At 41.0% G+C, this 15,220-nt stretch overlaps 1 protein-coding gene across 2 annotated transcripts in view; it reads right to left on the bottom strand.

Annotated features, from left to right (window-relative positions):
* Positions 1–12,616, bottom strand: part of alcama (activated leukocyte cell adhesion molecule a) — a 64,455-nt gene extending 51,839 nt beyond the window's left edge. For both annotated transcript variants that reach the window (XM_053441376.1, XM_053441375.1), the window contains exon 1: positions 12,395–12,616. In XM_053441376.1, the coding sequence (XP_053297351.1) occupies positions 12,395–12,458 (64 nt within the window). In that variant the 5' untranslated portion in view covers positions 12,459–12,616. The remainder of the gene's footprint in view (positions 1–12,394) is intronic.
* Between the last annotated feature and the right edge of the window lie 2,604 nt (positions 12,617–15,220).

The raw sequence follows: 15,220 nt of genomic DNA, 5'->3' as shown, positions 1-15,220 counted from the left end.
AAAAAACATAATGTTAAACAACAACTACAAATATATAATACTTAGGTCTGACAGGTTTTGCCAAATGTAATTCAAAACTATCAAACTAGGTACCGAGTCGAGAAAGCTTCATAAAAATAACCATTAACTCACATACAACCTCAGTACCAGACTACGTGTTTTTGTTGAGAAAGATGAGCATGTTAACATGCTCTGGGGTCAGACGCGAACACAGCCTGGTGACCGTCAGTCCAGCCACCGAAAAAACCCGCTCTGAGGGGGCTGACGTCGCCGTGATACACAGGTAGCTCCGTGCTAACTTGGCTAGCCTGGCCGCGGCTCCGGTGTTTGCGCTGCCCTCGTCCGTGTCAGACAACGCAGGCTCCTCGTCTCCCCCAGCCTCTGGGATAGCTTCGCAGTATTGGCAGTGAACCAAGTCATTTTTTAACTCAAAATGGTCCCACGCACCACTTCGCCGTGACCTCTTCATGTTTACTTTGGAAATGGAACTACACGGTAACTCGCAGCCAGTCGCAGGTAACTGAGTAGGACTGTGGCGTTTTTTTTCAAACACTGCCCCCCGTGGTCAAATGTGTAATTAGCGAATTTCTCGATGAAAAAATTATTTCATCGACGAAATTCTTAATGATCAATTAATCGATCGTCGATTAATTATGCCCATCCCTAGCCTGGATTCCTCTCAACTGGTTTTGAAAAGATACAATCATTCAGGAGAGTGAGCTTGTAGGAGCTTTATTCATAAGAATATATTAGGATATGTGAACACAATATTGAACGTAGGCTTAACTGAATGGCTGCACTAAAATCAAAGAAAGAGAGGCATATTTGGTAACAGATGTGACTAAACAGAGAAGGGAGCCTTGGAAGGCCAACACAAACCAAAGCAGAGACAGTGAGACAGTCTTGGAGGGGTTTAAGATGGAGATTAGCCAATTCCTCCATGGCCTGATTATTGCTGTATATGTCAGCAAGAGACACAGGAATGGCTAGCATACACAGCAGCTTTGCACTGTAGCTGTGAGGCTTGCTTTATAAATGAGGAAAGGGATGCCTTTTCTCTCACAGCCTCTTCTTTACTAGACATAACAGCCCATTGTTTTCTTCTTCTCTGTGTGTGTGTGTGTGTGTGTGTGTGTGTGTATGTGTGTGTGTGTGTGTGTGCGCGTGCATGCATGCGAGTATGTGTCATCATATCAAAATGTGGCCCTTGCGACAACAGACAGGACCTACTACAGAGGTGGTTTTGAGTACTTGAGAACGTATTCCAGGATGAAATACCTGAGCTCTGGTCCATCCCAAGAGACAGTCTGATGGTGGTGGGTGTTATCTCTGTATGGTCCCTTGGAAATCACCCTGGACTTTTTTCAATAGGACCAAAAGAGGCAGGGCTTCCAGTGGTTCCCATCAAGTCCCAAAGTTAAAATTAAACCTTAATACCCCTAGCCTCAGAGGAGAACATCAGGATATAGTAGGTCTGGTCTTGCTTTGACCTTACACTACTCTGTAGCTGAACAGTGAACAGACTCTTTACTTTATCTGAAAACTAATTTATCATAAACCAGAGGTGAACTTTGTTAGGTTAAAAATAGAATAGTTTACAAAATAATTTGAGCTTTGTATGTTTCAAATGATTATAATAAAGCAGTGATTGTTTCCTAGTTTAACATGGTAACCTATAATGGTACAAACCTGATGATTTAGGGCAACCGGAAATTATGTAAGCAGAACTTAGGAGCTTCTTTTTTTCAGATGTCTGAATTCCCCAGTCCACATTAATAGTTTGGGGGAAAAATGTGAAATAACTCTAAATGGTTCACTGCTAATTATTTCTATTACATACATATGAGGACATAATGCATACTCAAACATTACTTGTCAAGGTCTGAAAGAGATCGTAGACTGTGCGATATGTATGCTCTTGTAAAACCCTTTGTCTTGTCTTGCTTACATATTTAGAAATTTAGCAATGTTGATATCCCCATGAGAAACTCAATTGCCACATTATAACTGTCAAATAAAGACTGAAAGAAGTCTCTGACAAAGGCTTAGACTGTTACCCCAATTAGAAAAAAAACAGGCTTGTCAAAAAGCACTAGTACGGAATTAGTTTGGGGCTCTTTAACAAACGCTACCTGTAGGCTACCCCCTAAATCTAGACAGGAAAATCCAAATAAAAATCATCTACTAAAGCCACTTATCAGATATGCCAAGTGTATACCGATAAAAAGTTTGCAGTATGTGCTTGAAATGTGCTGTTAACCTTCTGAGGCAGCTCCTGAAGAGGTGAACAAACATGGAGAGTATTTGTTCATTGACTGAAGAGCAAAGAATAACACAAAGGATTTTCTCAATGGATAAGATGCTTTTTTCTCCCAACTGGACTGATTGTTCTGCATGGCAAGTGTGAATGGGTAATGTAATGGGTGTAAGTATGGCCGAAAATAAACTTGCTGTTTAAACACATGCTCGCGTAGACAACCGGCTGCATTGTGAACGTAGTTGTTCACATACTTGCAAATGTACAACACGTGTTACCGCAGGGTACCACTAGATGATTTACTCCGCCAAATTAACCCGCTGATGATACACCACACATTCCCTATACTATTGCTACACTGCCCCTACCGGTCAAGTGCATACTGTATCTGGCGTACGCGTAGCGTAAGGACGTGCACAACCGATGCTCAAAATTGACGCAGGATACGCGAGGCAGCCATCATGCGAACACGTACGCATATTTAACAGCAAATATATCTCTGCCTTAAGGAGAAAGGGGGAGCTACAAAGAGGTGACCAAAAAAATGTATTATGACATAATGCACCATCGAACTATTGGTAACCTTATTTGGAGGGTGAGCTCAAGATTCAGGCCTTTAGACCAGGAGTCTTCTGCAGGTGCCAGGTTCCAAATCCCAGAATATCTTGTTGCAAGACTTAATTTAACAGAAAAGCTTCCTTTTTTTTCAATATGATGTATTAATATTAATATATATAATTATAAAACAAAATAAATCACCAAAGCAAAAACCTTTACAAGGCCAGTGCTCAGGCCCAAACTTCTGTTTATTATTCAGCCAAAACCACACATGATAACAAATCTGCCGACCCAGGGCTACTGCAATTTAGACAATAAAACAGAGCACTGTGCTGATAGAGAAGGAATACAAAGTGTTGAATGGCTAAATCCTACAACCATGATCTTAACTTTCACAAGAAGTTTAATCTCTAGCAAAAAATAAATAAACTGAAATGCAGAGATAATTCCATTAAAATGTATTAATTTGAAACTCTGCAGATTGTGCATACATGGGCAAGGATGAGAGCGGTCTGCATTCCTCGGGAAACCTGAGCAGCTCAACAGCATCATGTGAAGCATCATGTTGTACCACCAACTGCTCCACAAGCACAGAGGTGGCTGTCAGCTTACAAACCAAAAGCCTGGGCTGCAAGCCGCATACGGTTTAGGATTACCAACAGACACAGCATGCTGGAGGGATAAAGTTAAATACAGCTGCAAGATTGTAAAGGAAGGAGGGAATCTTACAGACCCCAAATCTTGTGTTATGTATCCTGAATTTTACTGAAAAGTTACAGAATTTTCCACTATTAAAGGGGTTTTTAATATTTTTTCAACTGATCCGTATTTGATAATGCTTTGTGATTTATTGACAAAATTAAAGAGCTAAAAAGAGTTCAATTTAATTTAGTATTGTTTTATCATTAAAAAATAAGTTTGGTGATGACAAATCTTTCCTGTTCAAAATCTCACAGCTACACCGAGGCTCAGATAGCATGTTACCTTTAGAGACGCACAATTTTCCCATACTAGAGCAATTTCAAAAAGCAGACGAAGATAAGATAAAACAAGCTTAACATAGCCAATCTTCTGGTACTGGCTGGTCAGTTTGCCACTATACACTCTCAGGTCATGGCCACAACTACCAAATACACCACATAATAGTTACACATCTGTACAACCCCAAAGTAAAAACAAGTATTTCACAATAAAACAACTGATACTATTAATCGTGTTATTGGTGACATATTCTAATTAAAACAATATGAAGTTGGATTGTTACCTGTTGTTCAAACTCCTCAAGTCTGTCTACTGAGTGCATGGCTGTGAATGTTCAATATTTAAGACCAACAGCGGCATTATTTGGATGCTTACAAAGAATCCAAGAGCTTAAATGCTGAAGAAGTGGTAGGTGGTGGACACTTCAGCTCAATGTTGTTTAACGCAAACATGGTGATCTACAACTGCAGTGCTTTCATCAAGCATTAGGAGCCTTCGGGGAAAAACACAAGATGAATGCATGCTTTGTGAAGCCACTGAAAAGCACCAATTAAAAGCAGCGAACCATGTCAACATGACCCACTTTCCTGTCTCTTCTGATGCATATGTTGTCAACTACCACTCTGTCAACAAGGCAGAAGTCGTAACACAAACTCCACATTCCCGTCTGTACACTATTAGTCCAAAACACAGAGCTATGCCCTCTGACCCCAGGTATCCTTGCACCCTACCTTAATATACACTGTGTAACACAATCCTTTGGCATGTGGAGAAAAGTTCCGTCGTATCCAGCAGCTTTTAAGAGGATCAGGTCTAGTCTGCAAACTGTCGCTTGAGCAGGAATACAATATTATGAAGTAAAAGCTGGAGGAAAGTCACACAGCAGATGTTTGACTAACATTTCTAATTATTCTGAGAAGAATGGACAGGCAGTTTTCTTCTCTTATTTTAAATGCCGGATATTTTGACCACCATCTTAAAAACAGGTTAAGATCAGGGCTAATTAAGTATGTATCAAGTCGATGTGAAGTCTCTCATTGAAAAATAATCAAGCATCTAATGTCAGATCATTATTCAAGTATTTTATGTGATAATTGCATATTCTCATTTTTAGCTCAACATACCACAACTGACCTGGACCTCTCAGGAATGCAGGTCAGACAACAAGTCAAATTCTTGTGTCTCAAATATCAAGCCTTTTTAAGATCATACATATGCAAGTCAGTGTTAAAGGGATAGCTCACATAAAAAGGAAAATAACTTATTATCTACTCACCACTATGCCGATGGTGGATGAAGTGTTTGAGTCCACAAAACACTTATGGAGTCTTAGGGGTAAACAGCATTGTGCTGCCTAATCGAATTAAACTGGACCCCTTCTTCAGCCGTTAAAAAAAAAACTGAAAAAACTTTACATGCCACACACAAATTCTCGCCCAAGGGCACGCGCAGAGTGCGTTTTCGCATTGCTACGCCTGCTGGCTTTGCTACTTCCGGTATTGGACTTTAAGGCTTAAAACACAATGTAAATGACCTGGTTTCGAGTCGAATATGAATGTTTGGTAGGGCAGCTCGATTATGGAAAAAATCATAATCACGATTATTTTGGACAATATCGAAAACACGATTATTCAAACAAGTATTAATATGTGCCCCTTATTCTGAAGTCTATGCTTTATTCTTTAAATGACTGTAACCGGAAGTACCAGTCACTTCCGGTTACGGTAAATGTCCCCATCTGCCCCCCCACTACAGGCACACAGACAGAGAGAGAAAGAGAGGGGGGGGGGCTATGAGGACCATCATCATTTACCCCCTAACCCCGACTTTGAACGGGTTACATACAACAACAAGCGGAGAATCGCGGGCTGACCGGCGGTGAGAAATGTGGGTCCGGTTTGAACAGCCAGGCGGCAGCGCGCTTGAGAATGGACGCGGTGTGGCCGCTACATTGTGTGGAGCTGCTCCTCATCGGATCCTCAAATCCGAAGTGTTCCCATATAAGAGAACGTTTTCTACCCTTCTTATCGATCAAACGGGGCTGCCCTCCCTCTGCCATTTTCCACTCGCGCTGTTTTTTAAATACCACCGGTCACCACACACACAACTCGCCTCCTTCACTTTACAGCTGCTTGAGAGTGAGTTCCAGTCAGCTGGGCCGCGTTGAATGCTTTGGGGGAAGGACTGAATTACGCGTCTCTTTCGGAAAAAAATTGCAAATAATCGTTTCAACTCGATTATAGTAGTTTGGAGATCGTTTGACCCAATAATCGAAATCACAATTAAATTTCGATTTAATCAAGCAGCCTTAATGTCTGGGCTTTTGGACACTTGGATGACACCACACGAGCAAGTTGTCTGTTTTTCTGTTGTTTTATTATGTTTAAAGAAGATGGAACTTGGCTGCAACTCTACCCCAGAGACTGGGGGGGTTTTGTGGACTAAAACACTTCACCAACGAGTGAATTTTCATTTTTAGGTGAACTATCCCTTTAAGGTTGCAATAATGGCCACTGGTTATCAAGTTAAAGCTCTGCTTGTTTTATTTGTCAGCTGATTTCTATTGTACTTTGAGTGAGTCCAAACAAGTTCCCATCAAGGGAACAACAGCCCGGCCTCTGCAAAAAGAGTTTTGGAGAGTCAGTCTGGAAACTGGGTCTTACAAAACTCTCAACTCAGGGGTGGAGACTTGTGTGTCAGCTCATGAGGGCATGGCTCTTTTCAGTACAGAATATGGGCCAAAATGTAAGTGTGTCCGGCCCCAGGGGGGTTTAGCGAACACATCACTGTCTTCACATTCGGTTTAACCCCTTCTCATTACTTGTTGGCTAATATTGTATTCAGCAACTCCAAAGTGAGCGGCACATTTCAAATACATTTATTCTATATTTTAATTAAGGCTTATCTAACAGAGCTTCTCACTGGCCCTCTCTCTATGGTATGTCTTGGACTTCTATGTAAGAATAACCTCTTATCTGCATAAATTATAGTCTTTCTGAGTACAGCATGCTCATTCCAAATGTAACTCATTCTTCATCAGGACCCTGTCCACACACATACAGCACCAGCAAGTATACAAATATATGAGAACAAAATAAGTCATTTAAATAATACATTCTTGCGCTTTTCTTTGGCTGCCAATTAAACATGTAAAAGGCAATTTAGACAAATCTAATGAAAGGTCCTATCCCCACTCATCTCATTGCTGAAATTAGTCAATTTAAACAGCCCAAGGTAGGAGGTAGTATCACCACTTAATTATCATGAATTATCAACCAAAATTGGCATCAGTCTAAGATTGCAATGTGTTTAACATCAATGCTACAGAAGCAGTGACAGCACTACTTTTGCTTTTCAGCCTTCTAAAAGGACTCTGTCTAAAGTGGGGTCAAGTTCTGGATTTATTAAAGGGAAACACTTTATAATGAATAAGATCACACAACAACACAGTCAATATAGACACTTTTTGCTTGAGAGAATAATGATAATAGTTATGCAACACAACCAATAATAATTGTGAATATTACTTTTGAATATATAGGAACATTATAATTATACCATGATAATACTGATGAAACTTAAAATGTCCTACCACGGTAATATTATTGGGTCATCTCTAGCGAGAGGAAAGTGGAGTCTTTAACACACGACCATCAGCAGAGCATGAACGTGTTGCAGAATGGTAAAACATAACAGATTCTTCTTCATGCTGCTTTAGTATAAATGCTTTTATAGCTATGGACTCTGCTGCACCAGCCTCCCCACCAAAACCCCAGCTTGTGGCTTTCTGCTTTTCTTATTTCTTCTTACCAGTTAATGCTATGCTGCCTCATTTCATGAGCATGTTTTTTCCTGGCAACATAGACTTGATCAGATCAAATTTCCCTGCCCTTTAAACAAAGCTGCTACTCTGCTGATAGGATTTTGGCAAATGCAGCATTTAACTTCTCGTTTTGATACAGTCACACTTCGCTGGAACTTTCAAGTGACTTTCAAAATGACATTATGACAAGATGGGAACAACCTGACGCCTGGCCCAAGAGGAAACCTGCAACGCTACAGGTGAGTCATACTGTCTCATGTGACCCCAGCGTGTATGTGTGTGCGTGTGCGTGTGCGTGTGTGTGTGTGTGTGTGTGTGTGTGTGTGTTTTCCCATGATCTCATTTATTTTGTTTCAATTTTGACAGCAATGCTTCTTAAACCAGCTACTGTTGCTGCTTATTTCTAAACATGTTGATTAGTGAGGTTCTTTTTTTTGTTGGTGGGGGGAGTTTGAAAATGGGGAAAGTCCTTTGTGCTGAGTGCTGACCGACACACAAGCAAGCGTGATTTGTGGTACCAGCATAAGTTATGCTTCTCACCTTGACAAAAGAGAATGGGGAGGGGGGCTAATCATAAATATTCAATGTTTTCTTTGTGTTTTTTTTCCCTTCATTAGTTTCTCTGCTCTGTGCAGAGTACATATTTTGTTAAAGGTGCAATATGCAAGATTTATTTGCAGACGTACCTTTTTATATTATTGCTAATATTAAAGCTGCTGCCATGCCCCGAACTCAGGAAAATCTCTGGACATTTTCAACATGTGTGGACGCAAAAGTCTGAGGGAGAGCCTCCAGACTCAGGAGATTCTCCTGCCAGCCCCCTGGCAAAGGCTCTTGAGAATGTCCGAATCAGCCCATAGAGAAGACAGCAAGAGATTCTCCACATGAGTGAAATTCATAGTGTTCCTATAATTTTATATGAAGTATGCTACTACACTTTTCAATGTGTCAGGCTGTCTTAACAGTACCTGTGTTTGACTTCCACATAGTGAATTAACGACAGAAGATGTATGCACCAACACCTTGCACACTGATGTATTTTTGCCGCAGGTAGAGGACAGATAATCAAAGACATCAGTATTTCAGCCACCATCTATGCCTTTGGGATCTTTTATTTATTCAACAGTATGTGAGCATTTACCTACGAATGTAGGCAAAACAACTGAATCAATTAAATTGAGCCACATTTGGAGTGAGGAAAGCAGGCCCTCTGGAAAGAAACTGTAGCTCAGAATTATTGATGTATTACCCTTGGTGCTGATACATCCACCAACATCTATTTTCAACATCCTGCTTGAGTGTGATAATATCATGATGACATCTCAAGCTGTGTCAGCTTTTTAAGATACCATTGCTGCAGGAGGAGAAAACCTTGCTTTCCCGAGTGTCATAGTTTCAGAATTTATACAAAACACACTATTATTAAGTGTATTTTCTTGGAAGAGGACTAATCTATAAAATAACCTTATAAACCTTTGAGCCCTTTCACATGGCAATTGCAAGTTATATGCTGTTAATGTGACATGCCTGGACAGCAGGAGGGGCTGGGAGAGGCTTTCTGAATAACAAATGAAACTCAAGCCATCTGTCAGAAAGATTTAGGTGGGGCTTCAAACAGACTGTGACCTTTCAGAAATTAGCTACTGGGGTTGTTGGATGAAGGTAGCTAGCCCCTTACCGCTATAGACCCTAACCAAGTTATTTACCCTCCAGGTTTACCTGTTGAGACAGAAAGATAGCATTTCAATCCACCCTACTCCCCTAGCAAAAGCAAACTGCGTGCGACTGCATACCACACCCACATCCGACATCCTCTGCCCTTAACAATCAGCATGAGTGAGGAGAAACTACCCCAAAAAACAGGGCAAAGAAATGCATAAAGTTCATATTTTTTGGTCAATAATGCATCTCTACTGCTGCTTTGGATAGTTAATTTGTAGCACTTTGATGTTTTAACCGACATAAATCCACAGCTTTTATGAAAAGAATAAAAAAAGAGCAGGTCCCCCACCCCATCTTTGTGGGACAACTACATCAACTTGTCACTACATGTCTAACAGCCACATGGTCTGTGCTTGAATACATACCATTAAAACCGGTTTTAGGTTTCTGCTTAGAATCGCTTCAGGACTTATGGCGAAGCATGTAGCCTAGGTCGTTATGAGCTCTGACGCCTGTGTGCTGCATGGTAAGTCTGTGTGGCTTTCCAATGACGCTGCTGGTGGCATCATTTTTATGCCACGGTGTTGAGATTATTTGTGTATGTCAAACAAAGATGACTGAAATTATGTCAGTTGCAGTTGAAGATAATAAATGTCAAACAACAGTTACTCCTCAACGTGCAACCATTGGACTGATTCTGTCTCATTTACTTGTCCGACCATTGAGAGACCACACATGCAACCGTATGGAATCCCAGTTGCTTAAGTCTGTGTCACCGCAGTGTGTAGTTACTGCAGTACCTACGCTGTCAGTTCAACAGAGAAGCCCTGAATCTCTCTGGGCTTCCGTTAATAACTATATTCAAAAGAAGCAAAATAAATTCGAATTAGAAAATATTGCAGAGCTAAAATGCCCCACAAGGACCGAAAATTATTACAAAGCTATTATCTGTCATTAATGTATTCATTTTCTCCAACAGCCCCCTCATCGCTGTATCCCATCATATTTGTGCTGGCAGCTTACCACACTCTCAAGTCACCCTGAAAAGCTTTCTGTGGCATCAAAACTTTTAAGTCTGAAATTCTCTTTGAAAGTGCTCCCCTTTGATGTGAGAAATGCTACAGATCAAGCTGGAAACCAACTTCAGCTGCTATCTACTCTGCTGGTATCTGTCATTATGTGGAGGATAAGGATTTCATATTGAATGAAATTTGACCAAATAAATAAATAAGTACGCATACTCTAATCCTCCTGTGGAGTCACTGATCCAGTGACAGACCCGATAGCATCGAGTGATGGAACCCCTGGTGTGTCTACCACCACCACTCACACCCTCCTGCCTAACCTTCCAAAACACACACACACACACACACACACACACAAACTTGGCAACCAGTCAGACAGGCTGCATGTCCTCCTACCGCTCTTACAAAGAACAGCCCTGTGAATAAACAGCAACACAAACGCAACTCATAGATAAGAACAGGGAGAAAAAATGTCAAACGTTAACTTGTCCTGTGTATAAATGACAATGTCAGTGGTGCCAGTGCTGCTTATAATTTATTAAGTGGGATAAGGATGCGGAGAAACTACACCATGCATTCCAACTCTAGACTGGATTACTGTAATTCTTGATTTTCAGGATGTATGTGAAAAGCCTCCACCCGGTCAAAAATGCTGCAGCACAACTGCTGAGAGGAAATAGAAGGAGAGATCATATTACTGCTGTCTTAGCTTCTCTGCATTGGCTCGTAAAATTCAGAATATAATTCAAGATTATGCTCCTCACATACAAATCCCTTAAAAATCAAGCCCCTTCATATGTCAAAGAGTTTATAACACTGTATTGTCCCAATAGATCACTTATTAGGGGAATACAGCCTCTCTTGTGACTCCCAGAGCCTGTAAGAGTAGAACAGGAGATGGAGCCTTAAGCTACCAGGCTCCTCTCCTCTGAAACCAGCTCCCACTGTGGGTTCCGGAGGCAGACACCATATCTACATATAAGTTTAGACTTCAAACTTTGATGAAGCTTATAGTTCGGGCTAGATGTACTTGAAGTAATGTAGATCAAGTGAGTCCTGAACCATCCTTTAGTTAGGCCGCTAGAGGTCTGGAATGCTGGGGGAGCTCCCATCATGCTTTGAGCACTTCACCCCTTCTTCCTGTCCCTATGCCCCCACATTCATCTATTTTACTACATGTCACTAACTTTGTGTGTTTTCCCTCCCATAGTCTGGGGGAGGAGGTATGAGCTACAGGATTTAGAAAAACAAAAAATAAAACCATCATTATTATTATTAGATTAACTGTTGCTGCTGTCATTAATAACATATTTACATCTATAAGTATCACTCTTATTGTTTTTCATTATATCAACCAGTCTATCAGAGCTGAAACACGATGGTTACACAACTGTGTTGAGATGATGTATTTTATGATTTGGCGCAAAACCAATAAGATTGAATGGAATCATTTCTGGCTTCTTTTCCGTCCATTCAACATCCTAATAAACACGATAACAGACACACATCCAGAGACGCACACCCAAACCGAGGCTTGGATACGAGTGAGTCCAAACAACCGCATCCCTAATTACAACCAAATGATCTGTTATCAGAGAGCGCTCCGTGACCCCAGGGCTGCAGGGGGGGAGAGATGTGTTTGTGGGGCAGGGAGCTGGCTTCATTTAAGGCAACTGCCTGAAAGGCGAATGGAAGATAATGTACCTCCTGTGCATTTACAGGGATAGATATGGCCAACATTTAAAACACTCACACACATTGATACGTAGTTGTGTGTAAACATATATTGTAATCACAAACTGATAAACACTTGAATCATTGTTTAGGGGAAACCAAGCGTGAGTTTTCCCACAGTTTTGGGCACAAGTATAACAGGACGTGAAGTGACTGTGGACGTGTATAACACGGTCATAAAGGAGGAGCGGGGACTTCAGGTGTAAGTCTCTTCTCCTGCAAGTAGTTGTTTCTGAGCGGAGCCTCTGGTCAGTTAGCGGAGAGCTATCCGAAGCACCACATGCCTTCGTTCGGGGTGAGAAGCCTCCCGCGCTTCCTGGAAGGTGTTCCTGCCACATTGCGGACGGCGCTTACCTTGGACGAGCGTCCCGGCGCTGACCAGGGCCAGCAGCAGAAGCAGCAGGGCAGACGAAGCCATCCTTAGAAAGTCGCTCTCAGGGGTTTGACGAGGCCGTACACACGAGGAGCTGGAGTCAGTGCGAAAGTGAGAGAACCCGGCCCGAGGATATGAGTGTTGTGCGAGCGAGCTGTGGAAAGTCCGGAAAACAACCAGAGCAGTGAATGCGAGAGAGAAGCAGGTGGGGGGGGGGGGGGGGGGTGACGCCTTGAGGTGCCGTCGGAAATCGGGCAACTCCCACATCTGTTTGGAGGTCAGCAATGTAGAGACGATACAGGGAATAGTGGAAATACGTGTTTGTTTGTATTAGTTTCGTCTTATGAGACCATCCTGCTTTGAGACGCGTAGAGATCTGAGGTATTCACGAGACGATAAAAGACATATAACGTAGCGTTGCATGACAGCACCTTTGTTAGAGAGCAGCATTTACACTTGTCACTGTGACTCTGGAGTCAGCCTCAGTCAGCACAAGTCACTGTTTAACTAATATTAACTGGCTGATCAGTGATGCCTCCGTCCACCATTCCCAAACATGGACTACTGGATCTCTTCACTCTAAACTAATCAGACGCCTGGCTGATGTAGAAATTGACTGATCAGTTTATTCTTTAAAACTTCTAATAGGCTACATATATATATATTATTATTTTTACCCAGAACACCTACACCATTATCTGAACACATGTCGGCCTCTGAGAATTCAAAAAGTTTACGAGGGGCACCCAAATGCAGCATGTTTTCCTGCTTTGTTCGCTCCACCTTCAATGGCCGGGTCAGAAGGATTGTGTAAACGAAAATACAAGCAAACAATAGCAATATATACCAATACTATTCCTTATTTCTTTTAAATATCACTCCAATAAATCCTCTTTCATTATATTTATTTAGACAGGATAAAACATCCTCGGCTAGTTAATTTTGATAATGCCAATGAAAGAGTATTGAATTCTGAGTGCCCTCACATAGCAGTGGTCTTCTAGACTGATGTGCCACATGGTTTGTTATACAGAACCATCTGATGGTTGGAAACTGTGTTGAATAGGGCAGGCACTTTCAAAAGATACTTGTAACATGATTGGATGAACCATCTCTATCCAGAGGCTTTTCATGTAAACCTGCTACATCTGAATGTCCACTTTGCCCTGCCTCTGTATTCCTCTCCTTTCTTATCTATATGTGGTGGCATTATGTGGAACCTGTTATTAAAGTAGTAGTAAACACAGGAAACTGCATGGCATGCGTCATGTTTACAATACAATAATAATGTATAATTGTTCACCACTATGCACAGTAGTTCATGAGTGTAAAAGGATAGCATTTGGATCTTGATGTTGTCTGTCAGGCACATTGGTTTTAGAATTTGTAAGAGGATAGGTCTCCAATCATGAAAATATTGGGACACAGAGTTTTGGGACACAAGGTTTTCATGTGATTTAGAATGTTAGTGGATTTAACGATAGTTTATTATATATTATTTTATGAATTGTGTATAATTGTCATGAATAAAACATTTGAATCTATCATCAGCGTTGCAACAGGGTGGAAACATACATACATACAAAGAGGTCAGAATGTGGAAGTATCATCTGACAGTCGTGCTGTACACAGGCCTGACTTGGGCTGAGGAACTGGGTGTATGTTGACACAGAACAAACACAAATATGTGATCACCAGCTTACTGACTAACTGACTAACTGGCTGGTTGGCCTACTGACTGACTGGCTGGCTGGCTGGCTGGCTGACTGACTCATTGACTAACTAGCTGACTGACTGCCTGACTAACTGACTGACTCACTGACTCACTGACTGATCAAGCCAGCGCTTCCAATAAAACAGCAACAAATGAAAAGCTGTGCGAATGCCCTAAACCTGCTTTTTCCTATAAATCTCATCTCATTATTACCAGACTTCAGCAATGTGGTGTCTTACCTGAGGCTTTGTTAAAAGTGAATTCATAAAACTGCCTGCAGCTGTGATTCAGCAATAGGTGAATCACTAAATGTTCTTATGAAGAGAAAAATTTATAATTCAAATGATATTTACTCTGATACTACAGCATATTTTCATTAGAAAACTGTAATCTTAAGAATAACACTTTGAATAAGTTAGTACAATTTCCTTATGCGCTGTGTTAAATTCAAATTGATTAAATTCTATTCTGAATATATATCAATATATACTTGATATGTAAAACCTAATCAATTGGACATACTAAAAAGCCGGAAACCTGTTTTGGAAAATATCACTGAAAGTGAATCCAAGTTGAAGGTAATGGCTAACTGGTGTGTAGATTCAAATTTGACTTTAACAGTCATGGTGTCACCTCCTATTGGGTTCACTAGCTTTATAAAAAAAATCTGTATTGATTATAATTATCTGGGACCTGCTGTTGCTCACACTGTTAGCTACATATTCATAGGTACTTTTTCTGCTCACCAAGTCAATAAATGTATTATGAATGCATACACCTTCAATGAGTATGCTCTGAAACAACAAGGCAACTCTGTCACTGAAGTCACCGACACACACATATGACATGGGTTGCAAACATCTCTGAACAAGTAAAAGATCAGATCGAGTATGATAGAAGAGATAAACCATTATATCTAAATCCTTTATCTGTTTCAGGGGTAATTCCTGCAAAACAACATTAGTTTTTGCCTTTGTTCACAAGTAACAACCTGGACCCTTGGGGTGGTGTCTCCACTTGTGCTGCAGTTCGTTGCAAACTTTCTATAGGTTTACATGAACTCTGTAATCATTATCCATGTACTTTTGACATG

This window comes from Pleuronectes platessa, chromosome 15 (genome assembly GCF_947347685.1).
Source record: "Pleuronectes platessa chromosome 15, fPlePla1.1, whole genome shotgun sequence".
In the NCBI taxonomy this organism is placed as follows: Eukaryota; Metazoa; Chordata; class Actinopteri; order Pleuronectiformes; family Pleuronectidae; genus Pleuronectes; species Pleuronectes platessa.
This window is presented reverse-complemented; position numbering and strand designations above follow the sequence as displayed.